Source organism: Phoxinus phoxinus, assembly GCF_949152265.1.
Source record: "Phoxinus phoxinus genome assembly, chromosome: 21".
Taxonomy (NCBI): domain Eukaryota; kingdom Metazoa; phylum Chordata; class Actinopteri; order Cypriniformes; family Leuciscidae; genus Phoxinus; species Phoxinus phoxinus.
In genome coordinates, this window is record NC_136896.1 from 6,787,277 (window position 1) to 6,812,799 (window position 25,523).

The 25,523-nt window shown below is 37.6% G+C and overlaps 1 protein-coding gene across 4 annotated transcripts in view; it reads left to right on the top strand.

Moving 5' to 3' along the window:
* Positions 1-25,523, top strand: part of sdk2b (sidekick cell adhesion molecule 2b) — a 288,773-nt gene that overhangs the window by 159,350 nt on the left and 103,900 nt on the right. The window contains exon 1 of one of the 4 annotated variants that reach the window (XM_079595114.1): positions 14,468-14,655. The exons of the other annotated variants lie outside the window; for them this stretch is intronic. Coding sequence (XP_079451240.1) covers positions 14,640-14,655 — 16 coding nt within the window. The 5' untranslated portion in view covers positions 14,468-14,639. Of the gene's footprint in view, positions 1-14,467; positions 14,656-25,523 lie in introns of those variants that run through there. 4 annotated transcript variants of the gene reach the window in all.

Here is a 25,523-nt window from a genome sequence, read left to right on the forward strand (position 1 = left end):
AACTAAACTAAAGTTAACTAAACTTAATATTTTAAGTCAAGCATGAACACATACTTTTTAAAGTTGAAACAATGTTGGATTTTAAGTTGTGATAAATAATCGAAGCATTTTTTTTTACAATGCTCTTTGAGATGCACTATCCTCATTAAAATCAATACATACTGTAGCACTTATTTGCAGACAATGTAATAACTACCTAAACTGTCATGTCAATTAGCACGTTGTATTTTCTATTGGCTGTCTGCAAGAATTAACATTCAGACGTGTGATGCATTTGCCTTCTGTTATTATGAATCATGTGCACTGTAAAAAAAATTGCTATCACAACTTTTTATCTTTTGTTAAATCAACTTCGATAACTAATGTGTGAAGATAACATACTATTTTGAGTTTCTGTTTATTAAACCATTCTTCTTCATTGTATTAACTAAAATTTTGAATTACAACAAACTAAAAAATTTAAGGCAACAAGGTAACTTGCTTTTTTAAGTTAAACCAACACTTTTTTTACAGTGTGTACATTTATACTGTCTCAGTGCATTAAGCCTGTAACATACTGTATATACATTTATGCCGCCTCTGCGCATTACATCTACAATATATGCAGTTTTAGTTCAACCTCTCCAACCCCAGCACAAAAGCAAAGTTTCTGCAGATTAAACTTTATACTTTATACATAGGGGTGAATTCAGGTTGACTGGGACACTTTTTGCCATTGAGATAACTAGGAAAAAGTGTCCTAATGCTGTTCAAAAGTGTGGAGTTGGTAAGATTTTTTATGTTTTTGAAAGAAGTATCTTATGCTCACCAATGCTGCATTTATTTGATAAAAAATACAGTAATATTATGAAATTGACATTTTCTGTCTTCAAATGCTCTTCACGTTCTCTTTTATTTATCTCAGTAGCTCTGTCCATCAAACACACAATGTGTACCATACAGTATATATAGGCTACTCAACTATGTTTATAAGTCAGTGTACAGTATCAAAGTGATGCCTAGAGTCAGGCGCACTTACTGCTCTCTTCTTTCTTTAATAATGATTTTTAATCAGTTATCTTTCCTCAACAAGTTACAACATTTAGCACAATAAAGAAGAAAGTCTAAAATAGCCTCTGGCATCTCTTGTTTTCCTTTACCCTGCGTTTGAAAAGAACTAATCGTTGCTGAAATCCCTACAGGCTGTGTTTGCATATAGGTTAAGATGCTAAAAGATCCTCAGGGTCTTTTTTTTTCAGAAATCGGTTGCATATTCATTGCATCTTGGGGAGGAATTAGATGAATAAATACTTGCTTAGTTTTGCTCTTGCTTGAAATCTGCTCTCTCTGATTCACCTTTGATCACACAACAAAGCGGAGCAGAAGTTGCCCCCTCTGAAGCACTGTGGGCAGAGACAATGTTTAATCTCACTTTCATTTTCTCGCTCGTTCTTTCCGCGTGGAAAATACGGGGCCAGGCTCTTGCCGTCCCAGTGCGTCCATCTAGTGTTTATTTCAAGGCAATAAAAAGTAAGAGACTTCTTGCTAGGCCTGCTCCACTTCCAGCTGTCTGACACGCAGCTCTAAATAGACACAGCGGCCCATCCTGCCGGTTGCATATTGATGTTGGGATTTAGTAGTGATGTGGGACACACCAGCGGTTGAGGATGAATGGACTGATAGCCATTTTTGGTGCACTCTAAAAATGTTTTAGATTAGGGGATGCATTATGTATACCATATCCGTTATTAATCGATATTAGAGTTTTGTTTTGTTTTTATCGGCAGATGGATATTGGATACTTGTGATTGCTAATCCATCCATCCATCCATCCATCCATCCATCCATCCATCCATCCATCCATCCATCCATCCATCCATCCAATAGATTATATTATATTTCATTTAAAAATAGATTATATTATATTTCAAATAAATGCTGTTATTTTTTACTTTTTATTCATCAAGGAATCCTGAAAAATGAAAAGAAAATGGATTACAGTTGCACACACAAAAAAATGTAAGCAGCCCAACTGTTTACAACATTGAGAATAATAAGAAATGTACATGAGCAGCAAAATAGCAAATTAGAATGATTTCTGAAGGATCATGTGACACTGAAGACTGGAGTAATGGAACATAAGATAAGATATATATATTTTTTTTTTTTAGTAGAAAATATTTAAAAAATAGAAATGCAGCCTTGGTGAGCATGAAATACTTCTTTCTAATACATTACAAATCTTACGGACCCCAAATTACTTAATGCATTAAGCATTATAATATGTGACCCTGGGTCACAAAACCAGTCATAAGTCGCACAGGTATATTTGTGGCAATAGCCAAAAATACATTGTATGAGCCAAAATGATTGATTTTTCTTTTATGCCAAAAATCTTTATAGGCTATTAAGTAAAGATCCTGTTCCATGAAGATATTTTGTACATTTCCTACCGTAAAGATATAAAACATTTATTTTTGTGAGTGAATGCAGCACAATCGTGAACATAAATGGACAACATTTAAAGGCGATTTTCTCAATGTTTAGATTTTTTTGCACCCTCAGATTCCAGATTTTCAATAGTTGTATCTCGGCCAAATATTGTCCTATCCTAACTAATCATACTGTACATCAATGGAAAGCTATTGTTGTAAAGCTTTATTCAGTTTTCAGACGATGTATACATCTCAAGTTAAAAAAATGTACCCATGTGACTGGTTTTGTGTTTATTTGTATATATAAATTTTAATTTATATATTATAAACAGTTTTAAAATTTTCCCTGGATGGGACGAACACAACCATGTTTTGATAGCACTCTTCAGGAATTCGACCTTCATTAGTTGTTGTCTCTGGTTTTTACGCTGGGAGATAAGAAAATGTTTTAATATATTGAAAGATTTCATGACACACATCACATTTAAACGTCCCATTAGTTTTGTGCGCAGTGTTTGCTGGAATTTGTGATGCTTGAAGCCTCTACACCCGACATGACGTGCTCTCTCGAGGGTAAGAGTGTTCTCCGACAGAGCATGCACAAGCACCCTACAAACCGGCTTAGTCTTTTTTCAAGACAAGACAAGACGAGACAAGACAAAAAAATAAAAATTCAAGAAGTCAGTTGTGTTTGTAATGTAATTTTTTTCTTGTTCTTAATAAAACAAGCTCTGACATTAATGGGGGGTGTCCGAGGGAAGGCAGTCTATCCAGTTGTTTGAAATCTAGGGTACTTGACATAAGGTTGTGAATCGTAATGCAGACAACGATCCTCTGGGAAATACCAGATCAAGAGGATTGGATACGAGAAGTCAGCAAAGGCCGTTTGAAGTAAAAAATAGTCCATCCCTTTCATTTTTTCTTTTTTCTTAACCCAATCCGTAGAAAACAATACGGTCTGATTGACGATCTCTCTTTGATCCTATAACCATTATGTCTTCTGGAGCATTATGGACTAGCCTACGGCATTGTGCAGATTCAACTTTTATTTATTTATTTATTCTTTTTCTTTCTGAGCTTTTAAGCTGGTTGGTTTTAACTCTGGCTCTGATGGAAAATACTCCCGAATCTGGCTGGATTTTCCATTTCTTCCATCATTTCATGTTGTCTTTGATTTCCCTTCACGATGCTCTAATCGATCGGACTCGCTCTCGCTGTGAGAACACCCAGGCTCTCACGCAAGCCGTCTTTATGCGCTCTCACGTGACACGTTGGTAAGATAAAAAAGCACGTCCTATGCTTTTAAGGGAATTTAATCCGTATTGTAGGTTTTGAGCTGGATTTTCACAGCGCAAGCTCTTGTTCTTGTAAGCAGCCCACCTAACATATTCTCTCTCAAAGGCCAGTGTGAATCGGCTTGTCTGTCATTTCCTACCAAAGTTTCTCCCTGTGTAGATGAGGATGAAGCAGTAGCACGCTAGCCGAGCTCAGAGTTTAATTCTCTTTTCCGTGCTGAAATGTCTCTTTTAGGGATTAATTAACATGTAATGTATAGTAATGGTTAGTCGGCGCCCTGAGCTAAAAGATGTCTCTAGGCTTAAAATATGGCTCAGATCATTTAGGTATGTCCATGCATCAAGCTTTGGATTACAGCATTTTAGCAAGAGTATTGTTTAGCTTTTACTTTGGGACGTGAGGATTTGAGAAAGGCCTGTGTATCGGAGTAAACCATGTAATGGGACAGCACACATTGAGGTTTCTGTTTTATCTGACCTCATTTAGTTGGATTTAGTCTTAACTGTCCCAAGCCTTTTTTTTCTTTTCTTTTTTGCATACTTTTTTATTATTTATTGACTTGAATGCCAGAATGGAGAGAGGAAAACCAATAAGAACATACAAGAAAAAAATGACCATACAAAAAGCCTATTTTTATATTTCATGGACAACATGTATTTACTATTATATTTACTGTCTTTGTCACATAGTGTAAATGAGACGTTATACATGAAAATGTACAGTTGCCTTGAAGGGAGTCCCTTTCAAGGCGATCATAATATAAAAATGGCATAAAACTTGTTTAAATGGCACTTACATAACTATGACAGTAGATTTTGTATCATATGAATGTTTCAATGAGTTTGTGTACATTCTTAAACTATAGTGGTAATTTAGGTTGCATTGTTCAAAATATCTTTAATGTTCAAAGGAAGAAGTTAAGTAATGAGGGTTTGTAAAAACATGAGGGTGAGTAAACGATGACAGAATTTAAAATTTTGGTAAACTCGCTCATATAATAGATGGTGCGGTTGTGGACACAAGAGGGATTTGCTCCTTTGTCTGGAGACTAAAGCAATAATCAAGCTAGTTTATTCTACTTTTAAGATCTTATTTCCAGGAACCACTGCTTCGCCTTGCCTTGTTTGCATTGAACCAAGTTCCAACTGGTTTCAGACCTAACCACAAGGACATTGAGAGAGAGAGAGAGACTGAAGTGGAGAAATAGAGATGCGGTGTACTCTTCATTCTCTGACAGGGCTGATGGGTACGGCCTTGACAGTGATCTTGCCCTAGCATTTCTATGGTCAGTGGTTTTTCTATTTCCATTACCCACTGAAACAGTGTTTTTTTTTTTGTCATCCTCTCATCCTCTCTCAACGAGACTAGGTTAGCCAAACAGGCCTCATAAAGAAGAAAGCATTACAGCAGTGGGAAAACATCATGTCGTCATGCATGAAGGTTTAATAAAGAAGCCTGAGTTGTGTTTACAATGTGTGAAAAGAGCCTTTCGAGAAGTCCAGAAGCTCCATCTGGAAATGTCATGCTTTTCTTATTGTTTGTATTTCTTACTCTATATCTTTACGTCTGTGTCTTTCTGTGCTTTTCCCCCCTCATCCTAGATCACATTTCCTTGCCTCTGCGGTTTGTCTGCGAGAGCTCTCGTAGGGACTGCGAGATCGAAGTTGATACCGAAAATAGCTTAAAATAACCCATCAAAAGACAGGACACAGAGTAGAGATATTTGGATGAAAAGGCAGGAAATTAGAGGAGAGGAGAGTGGAAAATAGTGTGAGGATCTGACACCAGAGACTTTTGGTCTAGTTAAGGAGTAAAAAAGTGCACATCATAAGGGTATTACTGGGAAACTGTACAAATGGGGGATGGAGAAGGATGGTAGGGGTCAGGAGGTCATGATGAAATGGGTCTAAGCGTCCAGACTGTGAGCGAGGTAAAAGTCTGTCATCGCAGAACATCAGACTAAAGAAATTGTCTTTTCATGCTACACACGTATTGCTCTTGTCTCGGTTACAATAGGTTGTACATCCAGAAATTTGCTGATACTTACTGTAATTTATATGTAAATGTAGCCAATTGTGTCCAATACCCATTTTGGTTTTGGTTGTGCCTCCAATGTCTGTTACATAAACAAAAAAAGAGAGGTGCATCAGGGTAAATGTAAACAATGTTCGAAAGTTCCACTCAGAAAGCAAAATTGTGTAATAAATGGGGTGAATACATGTGAATCGGGACACTTTTGTCATTGAGATGAATGGGAAAAGGGTCTCAATTTATTTGTATTCACCCTCTAATTATACTTATAGACAACTTTGAGACTATGTATCATCCTGAAGGGGGTTATTTTTTTATTATATCAACATTTTGTATCATACTGAAGAGGCTTATTTTGCAATAATAACCGGCTCGCTCTACATTATCTGGCTTATTATATGGAAACTTTCTGAAATAAATAAATAAATAGATACAATTATTTGTTGGAAACTGTTTGCCTAGGACAACGTTCCGTTTACTGTTTAGTAGATATTAGAGTTCAACAGTGCCCATCCAATTTTTTCACTATTTTTTCCAATTATATTTTCCCATAGGGATTTTTAGTCATTTGAAAGCGTAAGGAGGCTGAATCTACCATGTAATCTGCATATTAGCCAGTTAGACCAGTTAGAAACCACGTTATATATCTTAGGGTGTGTTCATACTTGTCAGGTTTGGTTCGATTAAAAGAACTCTGGTGCGATTACTCTGTTGGTTCATTTAAATAAGTGTGAACGCTGCCACCCGAACCCTGGTGCACACCAAACAAGCGGACAGAGACCCCTGAGAAGATGGTCCAAACGAACTCTGGTGTGGTTCGACTAAAATATGAACCCAAAATGGACCATAGACATCTAAACGAGCAAAAGACATGACGGGATGTCACCAGATGTGACCCTAAAAAGGACGAAAAAAAGTTTAGCATACAATGAAAGTCAATAACATCCAATGTTCTTTTGGCTGCTCTGACTTTTCCAGCAAGCAAAATCTGTTTTACACGCACATCCTTTTAACCTCCACTCCCCAACACACAAATTGGCCTACAACAACCCATTAACAAAGCTACATGTTTATTCTAAATGCACATGCGGCTTAGCAAGCCACTAATGCAGAAAGTCACGCTACAATAGCTTGCGTTCCCTCTCTGCTGCTTTAAACATGATTAGCATAGTTAAATGGACACTGACCGCTGTGCAAATGGCGCTCAATAACATTTAATTCATCGTAATTATCGCGGACATCATCATTAGCATCAGAAAGGCATTTGGATTATTAGCATTGTTATTAGCATCAGGGGCAACTGATCTTGTATTTGTGTTTTATCAGTATGGTGTCATGGAAGGAGGTCGCATGTAAATAATATGCTGTTATTTGTGCATTTTTATAACCTTATGCTGTTCATTTACTTCTCAGTGTTGTGTTTGCTTTTTTGCAGCCCGGTCAGAATTAATCTAACTCATAATGGTTGAACTCAGCCTCCTGGTGTGTGTGTGTGTGTGTGCGAGCATGTGTGTTACGTGGATACGCTTTGATCTCTCTACACACAGATTATCCACGGGGAGAGAATGTATATGTGGCGCTTCCACACAGGCATAATTAAATCGTGTGGATCCTGTAATTGCTGCTTTTAAACAGAACTAGATTAGCAAAGATTTCTCGCAGGAATGTTTGGCTAGCGGCACAAGAGAAAATATAATTCCCATGCAGCCGTGTGAGTGGCATGCTGAATACCGACAACGGTCTTAGAGTGTCTCTCCAGCTGAGCTTAAATGCAGTGAAGCAGACGACAAAAAAATTGTTTGCATGTTTTTGCTCTGTGTGTTGTGAAAGACACAGCTGTCATCTCTAGGCGCCACCGCCGTCATGGCCGTCCAGTTTATATGTGCGTTTCAAGGGAAGAATGTCATCTCAGAGTTGACTTGAAAGTCGTATTTGCATCACACTCAATTATCAGTCATCAGTGTCCTCAAACAGAACTGCCATATAAATAATATTGTAGATGATTCTACAACATTGAGATCTATAGTGCCTATAACATAACTGAACTAAGCAAGACATGTTTAAAATTTAATTTCAATGCAATTTATATGTATTGAACTTGACGTTTTAACATTAAAATGTACATATTTTGACTGGATTATTATTGTAATCTATTTACATAATATTGGAACACTTTTGTAACATTTACTTCAAATGAAATTAGAATCATTAAATTTTATATTAGTAATATGAGTAAAAAGTCATTTCATATGGGCTTTCTACTTTTGCATGTTCTATCTTGTTCGACAATCTTTTAAAGAGTAAATGTTTAAAGAGAGAGAGAAAAAAAAAACTAAATAACTTGTAAACTTCAGGGAAAATGTCATTCCCTCACATCAGGAAACCTGTTTTTAATTAATTTTTAATTGATTGAGCTGCTGGTGGAGTCTTTGAAGTTCTGATACCAGCTGGGGGTGACTGAATAATTTTTGGGTAAGAAAAAAAAGAATGAAATAAATAAAACTGTTTGTTTTGATGGTTCGGAGAACCAAAGAAACCCCCCCCCCCCCCCCCCCCCCCCCAAAAAAATAAAAGAAAACATTTTGATACTTCAAGATTTGTGGTTGCAGCAAGTGCATGACTGAAACTAGTGCATGGTAGATTGAACCAGCTCCTTCTGAGCCGTTTGATATTCCTGACACGTATACGTATGATACAACAGAGCCATGTAGACTATGTGTAGGGTTTGTTTATGATGCACACTTTTTTTTAAAAATATAAAAAAGGGGGTGATTCACAGTGATGCCATGGAAGAACATTTTGGGTTCCCAAAATAACCTTTAATTGGTTGTGCTTGTGTGTATGTGTGTGCGTCTGGTCCTGGTAAACCCTACATAATGGGGACAAAATGTTGATTGTCAGTAATGATTCTTTCCAGCTGATGTTCAATAAAAAGATTGACAGTCAATCAGAATCCCTCTCATTCAGAGGCAGAAGACAAAACTGCAGCGTACATTTCATGCCTACACCTTCCATAATACTCACTTCTCTTCAACTGATGCTCAAGTAGTTCCAACGTGATGTCAATAAAAAAGTGTATCCTCATTGAGTAACATTATTTAACCAGACTCCTCTGTCCATGTAGGCTACTGAAATCAGAAGAGAAAAGTTGCTCCACGTTTGCCTCCAACATCAACAGACCTGTTACTTGACAGCTACATTTTGAAGCTACAAAACAAACAAACATCCACACAGCAGGACAAACAATCCTCGAATTGTTCCTGTATGATTGAAGCGTGACAGATGTTGCACCTCAGAGTAGTGTCAACATATGGCTTGTGCAGCGTATTTCAACAGTTTTTGGCATCTTTAGTGCCGTAGTTGACATTTAAATGCGTGAATGCCTGTGCCCCGCAGGGACCGCTAGATGCTAAAGGTTACCTGTCTTCTCCACACATCTCTTTTTCTTCATTTCCCGCTGTAATTTTTATGTTGCTTTCTTTTTTATCAGCTTCTCACCCTGTTGTGGTTTCTTGACTTTCACAAGCAGAAATGCGGTCTGTTCTTCTGCCTCGTGTTTGGCTCCGGGCGACGGCTCTGAAGCTCATGCTAACGCTCACTCCTTTCAGGCTGAATCTTCTTGTCTATAGGGCAGAGATTATGTATTGTCATGAGTTTGGCTCTCTCCAGCTTTGAGGGAAATTGGCAACATGTTGAGAGGCCAACTGAGGTTATTTCCCATAAGCGCATGGGCATCTGAATGCTGTCAGCCCATGATATGAGCTGTACACCTTTCACAAAACCAAGGACACTTCGGCATACAAAATCCATAAAATCACTTCAGATTATGTATGGTCTACTCTCTTAGCTTCATATGCTTTAACTCTCTCTTGTTGTATTTTGTAGATAGACTATCTATCTATCACAACGTTCCAAAGTACATCCCTCACAAAAAAAGTTTTCATATTTAGTAAGGGGCAAAAATGTGAAAGTACAACCCTTGTTTGTCAGGGTACATTGATAGATGCATTAAATATGTAGGCATAGTGTTTGGTTTGATATTTAATCAGCTTCTTGGGATGAACATTACCATCTTACCCCTCAGTTGATCAGCAGATGTATTTATCAACTCATATAAATACTGTCACTTTCTTCTTCCATACGTCGCACCATTTCTCATTCCTCAGCCCCCAACTATTCACTAATTAGGAACTAATTACCCAGGCAAGTGTAAACAATCACAGCAGATGGTGTAAATCTTTTAATTTAATGCTAATGACCTTGAATTCTGATAGGTTGAAGTGTATACTTTGCCTTCATCCTTTAATTATTCGGCCTACTTTTGAAATGACACCGTGTTGTTTTCGAACAACCTTAGACTAGTATGAGTCTGGGCTTTACTGGGTCTGGCTGTCTGGTGTGTTTGTGTGTTTGTATGTGTTCTTCCACTTGTTTACTAATTGGATTAGCATTGCAGACGGTCTTACCTTTGTGCGGAGCGTTCTGCAGGAAAGATCAAATGCGTTAATGTTGCTTTCTCTCTACGGAGGAGCTGTCTTTTTTATTTTGCACTCTTTTCTCCTGGTGTCTGCGCATGCCGCCTGTTGTATCTGTCTCAAGGTTTTCCACTATAGATAAACCCCATTGCTGTGAATAAACGAAGTCTCTGAATAGCTTGCAGTCAATTTTAAGCGTCCATTAGTGGGGAATAAAGGCTGTTACCTCCAACGAGTCCTATACAGCTATTAGTCATGTCATGGATTTGCTCTCAAACAGATTTTAGAGGATTTTAGAAGTGAGGGAATCAAAAATCTCACAAGGACATGGGGCCCTGAACTATATATATATATATATATATATATATATATATAGGTTGTTCCGCATCACGCCAGTGAACACGTCATCAGAAGAGAGATGTCCTTGCACGAGGGAGGGGACATTATTTTGATTATATTAATTGGGCACATAACACATGTAATAAAAACACTTACATAATTTATACTTTTTTTAGTGTTAACTTACTTAATAGTTATTTTATTATTAATTAAAAACTTTTTTTTGTTTAATTTCTAATCATTTTGTAGTGTGCTTTTGTCTTTTTTTTCTTGTGTTTCTGGTTCATTTATTTTTATTTCAGTTTTAATTTTTATTTATTTTGTTAGTGTTGTTGCTTAACTTAAACTAATTTCAGTTAGTTGTTCAATTAGTTAATTTTAAATCTTATTTTATAAAAATATTGATTTTACATTTTTATATTATATTTAGTTATTGTTTATTTTAGCTTTATTTCAGTTAACAAAAATGTTTTTAATAGTTTTAGTTAAAAATACTAACCCTGGTTAGTAGTTTTAAAAGTGAACAGGGATTCATATTGTAATTCAATGTACAATATAATGTGACAGACCACTTTTAGCACTTTTTATATTTCCCATCCACACTCGTTTTCTTTTCTTTTTTTATGAATGAATGATAAAGCGAAGAATGAAAAATCATCCTTTGTGTTTCTTGGATGGAATGAAATCATTTGAAATGACATGATGGTGTGTAAATGATGAATATATAAGTTTTATATTATAGGAGGGGTTTTTTTCCCATTAATAATTGTCCTTGGACAGAAACAATAATTATTATTATTTATTTTTTTTAAGCTTTTTTTGTGTATGACTGGGGCCACACGGGTGAAGAAACAAATAATAGTAATCATATCGTAGCCTATTTTTCCAGTTTTCCAGTTTCGCAAACCAGCTGCTTGTCCTATTTCCCAATGCATATTTGGTTCCGACTGGAAAATCAGTCACATGCAGACAGAAAGAACAGGTATAGAGACAGACAGACACAAAAGGTGCATAAAGGGTGAATGCTAATGGCGTCTCTGGCAGTGCTCCTCAGGTGCTCGTAACAGAGGAGGCCAGCTGCCCTTCGCTCCTGTCTTTCTGAATTAATATCTTCATTTGTTGGCTCATTGACGACATTAATTGTTTTCCAGTCGCTTTATCGGTGGACCGCAAATCAACCCAAGAGGAAGTAAGTGGTTCGGTGTCACTCTCGGGTCATAATCTCCCTCTCTCTCTCCTTCTCTGTTTTCTCACCCTTTCTTTTCTCTGTGCATTCATCCCTCTCAACAATTGATCATCCTGCTCTCTCCCTCTCACCTTTTTTTTTCCACCTTTCCACCAAAGCTGAAAACTAACACCGCAAGTTTCTCTTGCTTTCCTGTTCGCCACCCTTGGACACCATTGACAGTTTCCCAGCATGCTCATCATTCAGTGCGTAGACACTCAACATCAATAGAGATTTAAAGCAGTGTTTCGCAAACTTTTTCTAGTGTACCTTCACAGCCCCATAGGCGTGATAACCAGAAATAATAATGTATCTGTATAAGAATAAGAGAATCGCTGATGTAATGGACACAGCATTGACATGCTCGATTACTTTCTGAATAATGGTGCTCTGTAGTTTTCTTATAGGCATCGTCCATTTTGTTGCATGTTCATCGGGTGTGGTATTTCTTCAGCCTGGCAGGTGCAGGGGCGTTGCATTTGCCTTGTTCCCATATCCCAGAACATCTGTTTCTCTCCCGCCGTGTCGCTGTCATGTTCTTGCTGCCGTCCCTTCCAGGAGGAAGCGCTTCTTTGGATTCACACTTTCTGTGCACTGAAAAAAAGCAACCAGCTAATTAGATGGACCAGGATTGCCATAAAAGCCCTGAATTTACTTCTTTACGTGGATATCACTTCCTACATTTACAGTACATGGAGACTTTTTGTTTCAACCGGAATGAAATCATTCCAAATGATGATTCCGAACATAGTGCTTTTGACATGCGCACACTGCTGGAATTTACAGTTCCCCAGCACTGTTTGTGCACGCTAGCCATTCTCCTTGCTTCTTTGTTTTACAAATCAGACTTAATATTATTCTGGGTCCAAATTAGAAGACGACGAGCACATAAAGCTTTGTGGCATGCTGCGTATATTTATCAAGCAGTAAAAATGCCCTTTCTCACAGCCAAAATAAGACGTGTGAATTAGAGTCTGAAATAAAGACTGTTTGGACAATGTTGTCCTTCCCACCTTCACAGACAATAAGTGGACGGAGAATTTAGAATGACGCAACAATCATTTATGACACTACTGTGCATCATGCGTCAGATGTCATTACGGCATTTCTATGTCAGTACACAGGTGCAGAACTTTGTAGTTTCAATTTTCAGTCAGGTCAAGTGTTTGCATGACCATTTAAACGCAGCTAGTGTCTTTATCAAGTTCTCATGCCAGGTAATTTTTCTTATGAATAAAGATCATTTAGAGATGTAATTCTGACCAACACTTCTGAGATAGACAAACCAGATTATTGACACTTGGCATAAAGTCTGACACATATTGTGGTTTATTTTTTGTGAAAAGTTAATTTAAAATTGAGCTTGAATATATGATGTATGGTAGGGTTGGATGGATGGATGGATGGATGGATGGATGGATGGATGGATGGACGGACGGACGGACTTATCAGTGGACAATTCAAATCGAAAGGGTGTTGTGTGGGGGTAAATCTGACATAAAGTTGAGAAAAGTGGTACATTTTTTGTTTTAACTGCAGTGATGAACAGTAGAGCATGGAATGGAACTAGCATATACTGATAAAAAGTATGCATTAGAAATTACTTTTTGTCATAAAAAGCGTCTGCCAAATGTGTAAATGAAAAGCTGGTTGACTGCGGCATCCAAAAACAACATTTGCTTGTGACCCTTATAGTTCATGTCACGTAGCTTAAAGAGATGATGAATTTCCCCTGCATAGTCTGAGTTTAGACATTTATTGAACAGCTGTTCAAGTTTGAATAAGTTCAGTCGGGGTTTTGCTGTTACAATGAGCAGAGAAATATTGGCAAAAGAGACTGGGAAATGAAAAAGAAGCATGTGACCAAAGTAGCCTGTATATGTGAATACACCTGTGTTAATACAACTTTGAACACGCACCTTGTATGTGACCCAAAATCCACAGACGCGTTCCAACCTCTTTACTCTTTTCAAAGATCTCCAAGTCGTTCTCCGTCTACTCAGTCGCCTGATAGGAACCATTTTGTCCTTTGTCACAAAGAAAAACGCAGGAGCGGGCAGAATAATGCTTCTGGAAAATCCATTAGGACTTCATCTGCATCAGAAAGGCACAGAGGACGGAAAGCAATGGGTCATTCATAGTCAGAGTCCTGCTGCTTGTCTGGCTTTTAAATTCCTGGCGAATGTTCTTGTAAGAGTTTTTGAGCAGTCGTGTGAGTCTTTATCTGTGCATCACACCTCATGCGTGTTCAGAATGTATTGAGACTTTTATTCGTTTCATTGTTACCTCTGTTAGTTCAAACTCTGTTAGTTACCTACTGTGGGGACTGCAAACCATATTTTTTTCAGAATTGTAAGTTTTCCTATCAGATTCCATGCAAATTATGCATTCCATAATCCATAAACTATGAAATGTGAAAAAAACAATATGTATGAGAACATATATGAATAGAAATTGATGTGTGATTTTGTTCTTCTGTTATTCAAAAATAAAACATAAACTAAAGCTTTAAAGGGGCCCTTTTCATAAGATGTAAAATAAGTATATGATGTCCCCAGAGTGTGTATGTGAAGTTTTAGCTCAAAATACCCCACAGATATTTTTATAGTATGTTAAAATTGTCACTTTTTGAGGGTGAGACTGAGACGCGCAGTCCCTTTAAATGCAAATGACTTGCTGTTGCCGGCACAGGGGGCGGAGCTTCAATAGTTCGTGTGTGTGGGTGTTAGCAGCTCCGATTACCTCAAACAGACACTGTACTAAAAAAATCAAAAACGTTTAGCCTTTTATGTTCAAACCGTCGGGAAAAAAAAGAGTCGGACACGGATGGAGAGACTCAAGAAGAAGTGACAATGCAACATGACATTTTTGAACGGTTAGTTGATTAATTGATATAGCTGATGTGGTGTGGAGTTAACTATCTTTTCTTTGATTAGCATAGCCTGTCATGGTAATGTAGTATAAATCACGTTCCCGGGGGCGGGGTTTATGTAAATGTTTATGTGAAGAAGCTCATTGTAGTCTCTACCATTTGTTGTAGTCCTTAAAAAGTGATTTCTGTAAAAGAAAATATCTCCCTTTGCTTTGAGCGTTGTAGCAGATGTTGTTTATGCTAAAACTCTAAAGTTAAAAAAGTTAAATCATATCTAAGTTATCTGTCTGTCTATCTATCTGTCTATCTATCTGTCTGTCTGTCTGTCTGTCTGTCCATCATGCATCCATCAATCCAATTGGATAGTGTTTGTATAGGCATAATAAAAATAATAAAAATAATTATAATTTAGTGCATTTCTAAAGCTAAATAAGCTTTAGCTTTAGCTCAAAAATATTTATTTTTGCTGAAAAAACAGTATGTTATGCAGTGGACAAAGTTAACGCTTATCAAACAACCTTTTAACCTTTAGTATAAAGCAAACACCGCCAGCAGGCAGATGATGCTCTGCTGTTGTTATGCATATCTTGCAGTATCATACAGTACTACACCTTGAGGTAATTGCTGTCTGCATTCATAATATATTGTTTGTTTGTGTGTCTTTAATGGCACAGGGCAAGGTGAGGAATAGCCATGACCTTCAACTGTGACAGTTGTTTGAGAAAATGTGCAAGTGTGTGTACATGCTGGACTAAAGCTGTCCACAAACTCAGAATGACACAGCACAAGTCCGATTTTTATTGGTCCCTCCCTCTAATCTTCCACCAAGGTCAGGGGTCTTAAAACCAGCGTTTAATTGCACTTGCGTTATCTTAACAGCTGACATAGCCGTGACCCTTCTGCATTCCTCATACATTTGTTATTCATAATGGATCATCACACTTGAGTCCTTGACTTTACTCATTGGCCTCCCGTTTCATAATCAGAGTTGTAGAACAGTCACGGGTCAGGGGTCATGAGTGCTGGTGTGAACCGGCCTTAAGTCATTCCAAGACAGCGGATCGATTGCGGCACATGATGCAAGCAGAGGTGTTTTTTGCAACGTCATTAGATGCTTCCAGTGTGGAAAAAAACCCTGGTGTATGGGGGTCTTTATCATCCGGACTCGTCAGGAACGCAGCAGAACGTTCCTCTGTAATTCCCAGTTAGATACTGTGATCACGCCTGGCTCCTCGGAGACTCGCTGTGGTGGCGTGTTGCTTTTTAGGTCAGTGGTCATGTTGTAGAAAATGGTATTCTCTGTAGATTTGTCTGACTGGTATAATAACTTAGGGGCAGTTTACATACTGTAGACACGTGCTTCTCTTATGTCTGTGCTGTTGTTGTTTCTATTGTTGTTGTTTTGGGATTTTGTCTATGTATATAAGGGTTATAATGATTAAATAAAACTATTAAAAGCATTATTGTTAATTAATACTAATAATTTTATGCAATGCGATAGATAGATAGATAGATAGATAGATAGATAGATAGATAGATAGATAGATAGATAGATAGATAGATAGATAGATAGATAGATTAACATTTTGTGTATTTTTTAATGTATCAGGTTCTGTCGAAATGCTGGCTATTGAGTCCATTACAAATGTCCCTATCAGGGACAATATAGTATATTTCATTTCATTTAATTTCATATCTCAAACTCACAGACAATTTTCACACCAATTCACGGCCAGCTTAAAATCAAGATGACTTCAGGGAAAGATAAGATAAGAATCTGTAAAAGTACAGCAGTTCGCTCACAAGTTTTTCATCTTTTTAATTGTTTTCTCACCTCCCGAGAGGTGCGTGTCTAAGCAGCCTTTCCCCCACAGCAGCTGTTTGGCTGTCAAATTGTGTCATTTTCATTACTGGCACAATACTATGTGTAAGATTTTTGGATTAAAATATCAAAAAAACACTCGAACAATGTTATTGTTGACTTGTGCACTTACATTATCCCAGATGTTTCCAATAATGTTTAAATCCTGCAGAGAAATCCTCAATTGTAACCAGTGTAACGTCCCGTGTCGTTGTGACCCCTGTCAATGATGCAATATCCTCCTTACCCTCGATTTCCATGGAAACACCAAAGATGCTTTCATACATGATGTGTTTTATTATAGACAGGTGAGCAACTGTGTGTGGATACCTTTATCGGGTTAGTCCAATTGTTTGAATCTTTTTTTTTTTAAACTTGATTTACCGTGAGTGACATGTTTATACGGTGCCTCAGAGACAACACTATTAGTCAAGTGACTAACATAGCATAATCCGATTTTTTTGTAGTAACAGTAATACAGCATTTTCTCCACCATACAATATATTTTAAAACGAACCGCATATCATTTAGCAACACAATTCATCCAGCTTTTAGTAATATGATATTCTAATATCGATCTAGCTTACTGCAATGTGCCACAAGTGTCTCACACCAGCCACCGAGCGAATGCATTAACATTAACATTACTTATCAACACACTTAAATGAGTGTTTTGACCAAGTACAACAGCGCTGCAAGACCCCACAGTTGTAATGCGTCAGATAAAGTGACCTATAAGTTGAAATTTAGCATTATTTCATTACAACAAAATCAAATATTGTGGATTTAAGAGATCAAATGTAAATGCAACAAATTTCTAGTTCAGGGAAAAAGGAGGCGGACGTTAAACATATCTTAAAATCACAAAATAAATGTAAACAACAAAACTAAACGAAAGGAGCGGCCGACTGTGGCATATAAACATATTACAAACCGCAACGTAAAATGTCCTGGGCCACAGTAATGTTAATGAAACTTTAATATGTGTATTAGCTCATATTTTTATCGTGACTCGGGTTTCACTTGACTTCAAGTATCCAAGTGTAATGCTGTACCGAGTTAGCCGGGGAAGTTTGCTACATCAGAAAAGCTATAAATGGAGCTGGTTATGTGATGCAAACATTAAAAGGTATCAGTTTGGATGCACTATGCAACCATAATCACAAGGAACCATCCGGAAATACGTCTTTATTAATACATAATCTCTCCCTGTAATCATAATTTTGTGTGAGAAGGAATACGAGTTGTTGTTTTACTGCCTCTAGTGTTCATTTAATCTGCAGTGATTTGATTTGTGTGTATTTGTTTTGAGTTCTTGCAAAAAATGTTGGCAGAGGCACGTTTTCCCAATGAGCCTGTGTTGGGAGCATTTATTCGAAATCGATCATTTGACATTAATAGGCCTGGGTGAAAATGTGGCCTTTGCCGTCTGCCGCTAATTGGCTTTATTTTTACACACTGCACGAGACAGGCTGTTGTGCTCACACACACTCCTCTAAACAAATATGTTTTCGACAGCTTGCTGCGGTGCCCCATCTTCTCAGATTTTAACAGGTTGCTCAGATTATTGTTCAGAAATCATAGTCCATGATTCATCCCTAAAGCTGTTTCTTTAAGCACATACAGGTGGCACTAATTGGTGATTTACCTTTCCAATGCAATATGGACGTGAGCTGCGCATTTGAGGATGTTTCTCCATAACTGGCCTTATAAACCTGAGTGTGTGATACATCCTCCATCAGATTAGAGTGTGATTCTCTTGTTCATTAACACCAGGGCTATTCTCAGGACCTGCTAGTTATCGAGTGGCACGGCACACACCTTAAACCAGTGTGTGTGCTTATAAAGGGCAGTGTGTGTGCTGTTGTTAGTGTGTGTAAGTGTTTGTGTGTTGCGTAGTGACAATGTGATTCCTGGATGTGAGAAATAGAATAAATGAACAGCATGTTTTCCAGGGTGTATTTATGACAGTGGAAGAAGTGTTTTATATAAATGGTTGTTCTGATTCAGGAGGGAACCATTGCTTCCATATTAAAGGGTTATGAAACCCACTGTTTGAGTCAGTTCAGAGTTTTGAAAAATGCTACAAAAGTTGCCGTGGGCGCTCTCATTAAGTTAAATGCATCAAAGCTTCCCACAAATGCATGCTGCAATTTACCATTACACGCAACACAATATACACATGGTTTGTAAGCTCACTGTACATTACACACATACAGCTATCATTTAACCTAATATATAAATAAATGCACAAATAAATGCTCAGCTATTTGCTTAATCTGCGTAAAAAAATGATTATGAACACGCTGTTGCATCTTTAATAATCTTTTTTTGCAGTGTTTTTATAGCTGTTTGATTGGTTAAATGGCAACAACGACTGGTTACACTCACAATGTGGATGAATCACTTTTGTGTTGAAGACTCAGGATCTATTGAAGAGAACTCATGCGACGCAGAAACTCGTACAAAGCAAAAACAAGCACTCGTTTTACTGCATCTCTCACTTACTGTATGCAATCTCACTGTTTGAAGTGCCTGTCATAAGATATTAACATGTGCTGTTGTCGTAAATCATTTACATAAGGCCACGTAGTCTCATAAATAACTATTAGACACAGATGATGAGTCATCGATGCACTGTAATACATAAAATCATCACATCCTTTGACATTGACACGAAGGCGAATTTCAATCGGCAGATGAATATAGTGCAAAAAAAGATTAAGACTAACTTAACACGCATAACTAAACAAAACATTTACCGTAGTTAAGGTTTTATGGCACTTTAAATAGTGATCTCTTCCGTCTTCTTTCTGCTTAAAAATGTTATTGTATTTTTTTTTTTTTTTCGCTGAGAGCTGTTTCTAAATCTATTGTGTAGAAAACTGTAAACTAACTGAAAAATGTAAAACTATAAGTAATACATATTAGTAAATGTAAAAAGCTGAAAACTAAATCTAAAAGCTAATTGTAGCTCACATTGAAAAAAACTTTTTTTTATTGTATTTGTATAAGTAAAATCGGCTAATAGAATTTTGGAGATGGAATAGCACATGATTAGTAGTATTTTTTGTAAACAAACTAAGTAAATAGCACTGAGTTTTGGATGATATTGTACGGTTAATTAGCCTATTAGCAGTATGCCAAGTTATAGATATTTCCAACCCTCTGTTAAATTCTATACAGTTCTTTTGCATTAAGAACATGTCATGTCTAAGCTCTTTTCAGCCTGTCCTACAGGGGGCAGCAAACAAGCAATAACTACAGACATATGACGACTATCTCTCCTCTCACACTGTCACACTCTTTCCAACACAACTGTACTTCATTTGCAAAGTTCTCTGAGGGAAATGAAGATGTCTAATTCTACTGACAAGCCCAGAAAGTTCTCCGGCGTCAGTGGCATCTTGAGTGGGAGGAGATCACACATTTATGGAAGTGTGAAATAGAATGATGGGGTCATTGGAGCTGTCAATCACTCGCACGTTGATGGACTGACTGGATGAGAGAGCTGTCACTCAGCATGCCGTCCGGTAATGACATCGTCACTCAGGTGGAGAGAGTAACCTAAAAGGGGCGGGCAGAGGAGAAGATGGACAGGCCAGTTAATGGAGGTGTCAGGAAAATTGGCCTTTTTGATAGAGCAGCTAGGCTAGAGACAAAGAGAGGAGACAGTGTGAGGTGATTATGTTCAGACACAGATTCACCTACAGTACACGTTGATTACTTGCATTGTCTTTTTGCTATCCTTCTTAAATGTTTTTATATGATTTCTGTATGTCATCTAACTCTATGTATTCCAGTCCCTTCCCTTTCTGTCTAAATAGAGATGCAAAACCATCACCATCTCTGCAGTAATGGTGCAACAGGTCTGATTCAGCTACCTGTTACAGATAGATAGATGGATGGATGGATTGATGGATGGATTGATGGATGGTTGAATTGGTTCGATGGGATGGATGGATGGATGGGATGGATGGATGGATTGGTTCGATGGGATGGATGGATGGATGATAGATGGAGGGATGGATGGATGGTTGGATTGGTTCGATGGGATTGATGGATGGATGGATGGGATGTATGGTAGGGTTAGATGGATGGATGGATGTTTCAATTGGTTCGATGGGATGGATGATAGATGGATGGGATGGATTGAAAGAAGGGATAGATAGATAGATAGATAGATAGATAGATAGATAGATAGATAGATAGATAGATAGATAGATAGATTGGTTCGATTGGATGGTTGGATGGATGATAGATGGATGGATGGATGGTTGGATTGGTTCGATGGGATGGATGGATGGATGGATGGGATGGATGGAAAGAAGAGATAGATAGATGGATGGATGGATGGATGATAGATGGATTGATGGGATGGATGGAAGGGATAGATGGATGGATGGATGATAGATGGATGGATGGATGGATGGAATAGATAGATAGATAGATAGATAGATAGATAGATAGATAGATAGATAGATAGATAGATAGATAGATTTGTAGTACTGGTGCAGCAAGTCTGTGTTTAGTCGTACAGTAGCTGTTACTCACAGTGTGATGGTGATGGATGCTGCTGGACGTTGACTCGGCAGGCGTGCTGGCAGCTGGTGGGCTATTGGGTAAAGAGTTGGCATATGGTAGAATAAAGATTAGGTAAAGGCCAAAAGTGATTCTGATCTCTGAGCACTACTCAGTTGGAGAGACGGTTACCTGAGGCTATAGACTAAACAGGTCTGTATGCAGAGGCCATGTTGGCTTGGATTGCACTGGATGTTTGGTCTGGATTAACACTGGCAGCAGGAATCTCGTGTTGGCCTCATCAGTGCCGTAATCTTACTGACGGTCAATAACTGTTTCAATATGAGCCAACATCAGCAGGCAATCGTTCCTCTTAGACCTTGCTTTATTTTCTGTACATGAACCACACACAGTGGAATGGGAAACGGTTTCTTTATTAGAAGCTCATTAGGGATGAATTAAGGATTAGTCTGGCCTGGCTGCTCAAAGTCCTTACAATTCATCTTCCAAAAACACTCATCAGAACCCCCAGCATTCGCAAAACTCAACACCGCAAAACAGATTCATGCTTACAGCACCACTTTATTAACTTGATGAATTTAGGAAATAAATTATATATTTTAACTAAAGTAAAAGTTGCTGAATAAGCCATTTCTGTGGCATGTATGTATATTATTATTATTATTATTAAGTAAGCACTAGCCTTACACCAATATAAAGTGTGACCCTGTTTTCTAATATTTTATTTGATTTCAAAGCAGATTTATTTTCATTTCATTATTTTTTTTAGAGAGCGGATTGTACATTTCTAGTTATAAATACATGTAAATAAATTAACGTGTAACATCTTTTTAGCCAAAAGTCAAACCAGTGAACCAAATGCTCTAGCTTCAGTCTATGGTGCTGGCAGTGGCGGTTGTGCTTATAAGGCCAGAAAGATGTCTTGGTCCGTAGACGAAACGCTGTGGGTGGGAAGGTGGTTGTCCGTGCATGGTGTGAAGTAGACTCTTGACCTATGGCAGCGAGAAAGTGAAAAATAGCAATGACCTTCAACTGTGAGTGTAGTTTCCGAATGCACGGACTTGGTGTGCTCTTAAAGACACACTCCTCCATGGGCATTGCTAAAATCTTTGCATTTACAAATATCCGTACGTGCCTCTATGGAGAGAAGGTGCTAAATTATTTCTACAATCCCCTTGAACACTGCCTCACTAACATATAACTTTATAAAATTGACTTTATATTATGGGAAAGTGATGAAAGAAAGGGATAGAAATGGTCATTGTGTCTTCTCTTGTCCAAATGGTAGAATAGTATAATTAGTACCGGTAGATATAATTGTATAATATTAATAATATGTCTATTAGAAGTAATCTCACCGTTACAACTCTCTTATGTGCTCTTACATGAAAATAGGAGAACGAGAAGAGGGCTTGGATAATAGCATCTGACATTTGTCTTCACTGTGCCACCATAGTTCCCATGATCCTCCTCTCACACTTCCTCTCTCTGGGGCGGCAGCAATTATGACAATCATACGGTTGTTTCTGCTCTTTGTCTAATAGTAGCATATCGAGACATTCCTCAGATTGAATAACGCTGAGATATGAACACAACACACACACACACACACACACACACACACACACACACACACACACACACACACACACATTTTGTTTTGACATCTAGACAACTGCACTGTCAATAGAATCATCACACACACAGTTTTTTTTATGTAATTTTATTGTAAATAAAATGCATTTACTTTGAATTATTAACATATAAATATAATTTGAGTCTTACTTGTTATGGGTGGTCAAATAAAAATGTAGGCTATTGTATTATTTTGAATTAAAAAATAATTTATTTTAAAGATGCTACTTTATTTCTAAATGTAAATGCCCAAAGTATATTTTTAAGTTTTATGTTCTAAGTATATTAAATGTTAAAGTATTATATTTATTATTAGTTTTTTATTATTACAATTTCTATTTTTTGGTATTATTATATTTACTTTTTTTTATTCAGGCATGTTCTAAATAATTATAATATAATTAAATAGATTATAATATTTGTATTTTATATACGTATATTTATATATATATATATATATATATCAAATTGAAACTGTCTTTGAGTTCATCATTTATGTTTACTGTATGGATTTTTTTGCTCATCAAAAGTCAGTGAACATTCATGGTAAATATCACTTGTGAACAGAATATTTGATTCCAGTTATGTTTACAATTTCATTCCCATCACAGAATGTCATCAAACACATTTCTGACTCTCATTTGTATGAAGTTGAGCATTTCTCAAGCACACAATCCTCAGTGTAAGCATGTTGCTCGGGTCACAAAGACAATGAATTTGAAACGCTCACAAAGCTCTGCTCACAATGCGCCAGACATTAGACATCTTTAAACGCATAAGAGTGGTCAGGTCAGGTCGGCCCTCGGGGGCCCCCAGAGTGCTAAAAAATTAAGGCAACCAGTGTCCATCATCTTTTAATAATTCATAGTCAGTTTGCTTGGGAATGACAGACTTCATGCACACATAAAAATACACACACCTGGTCAGTCATGCACAGAATGTAGGCCAGATTGGGGTGTTTCGGGTTCGAGTTGTGTGTGATGATTTCCATGCACATCTTTTAGATACAAACACAGCCAATAAAGTTTATCTTAACAACAATTCCCCTGCTGAGTTGAAATAAAGCGGTGTAACCGTAATGTGTAAGCTGACTATCTTCAGCTGTGTTCTCTGACTATTCCAGGTGTGTTTGTGTGTCAGAAGCCCATAGCAAATGTATTTTTAATTACTTTAATATGTTCCTTTAATAGGCTTTATAGAGACATATTCCATGCTCCATGTGTGATGGAACCAATCCGTGGCACGCTCTTGAAGATGCCACCGCCACACCGTCTGCTGTAGTTTGGGATTAGATTTGCTTTCCATAATCATAATGCCATAATTTGCTTAGTGCAGCCAGTCCACTGGAGAGATTTTATTCCAGCTACTGTGGGGAAATGAAAGCGGTTCGCCCACACACACTGACGCACGCCGACAGACATAGGATCAAACGTTGGATCAAAAATGCAATTGAAAAATGTGTGTGTGTGTGTGTGTGTGTGTACCTACTTAACTATATTTTGGGGACACATTTTACCCAGAAGTGTACCAAAACCTGACAAAATCTCCAAAAACCTCACTTTATGGACGTTCTCATTTGTAAATTTGATATAAAAATAAAGTAATTAACACACGTGTATGTGCGTGCGTGTGTGTGTGTCTGTAAAAGTTCAATCAACCCATCTGGACTATAATTTATTTTCAAGACGTTCCCTACTTTAATCACAGGCTTCTTCATGACAATCTATTACAAGGTTGAGTTGTTTTGACGGAATCCTTACAGACGTTCTCCAAATTTCTGGATGAAGTAGACAATTTACAGACATAGAAAGAGTGTGTGAGACTGTGTACGTTTATGCTGCACATTTTCAAGTACAGTGCAGTTGTTTACGGAATTGTAACTTTTAGATCCTGGTGCCATACATCAATTAAATGACAGAAAAGACATTGTTTAGTTAGAAATTGTGTCGAACACGTTCTTGCTGTGTTTTTTCTTTGTCTTTGTCCATGCCAGACGGCAGCTGTGTCGTGTCTCACTGCTGTATTAGAACCTAGTTTTTTAGACGCTCAAAAGTATTTTACTTTGAAAAATGTGTCTACGTTTCATTTTGTTGTGCTATTTAATGCAAGAATGCGTCCTTTGTGATCAGCCTCTTACTCATCTGCATTTCCTCAGGCATTGGGGCAAATCTTCACTCAGTAGACAACATGCACTTCATACTTTGAAATGTAATATTGCACTCTAGAGATTGTCCAGTTGAATGGACGCAAACCCACACGTTTTTGTTTGTTCGGTCATCTGTTTAAATAATGGCATGAAATTGAAGCATAATTACAGTTTAAGGAGGCCATAAGGTCTTGCAAAAAGTACTTTTTCACAAATCAACATTTTGATTAACATATAAAATAATGAAATTCGTATTCATAGTGGAGCTGTAAAGCAAGACACACTGTGCGACCCTCCTGTTGAATCACTGCTATAGGGGGTCTGGTAAAACTCAATGGGCTCAGGGGAGGCAAGAGAGATACCGCTTCCCGCTGGAACTTCAACCGTTGGTGTCGCTGTGGGACATTTTAGGAAAGGGATTAGCAAGGCATTGGAAATGGAGTTCATTGAGAAGGCGGCATTTTCATGTCTGAATTACGCTATAGTATGATGCTTGCAGTGTGTGTAGCGATATGTGAAAAATCTAATGCTATCTTGCACGACCAATTCGTACGAATTCATACGAGTTAGGGTTAGGGATGGGTATATACCCAAGTGATGGGTATGTTTAGGTGCTGGGGTCAGGGGTAGGTAATTCATACCAATTCATACGATTTGGGCAACTTTTAAAATATGTTCGATTTAGCA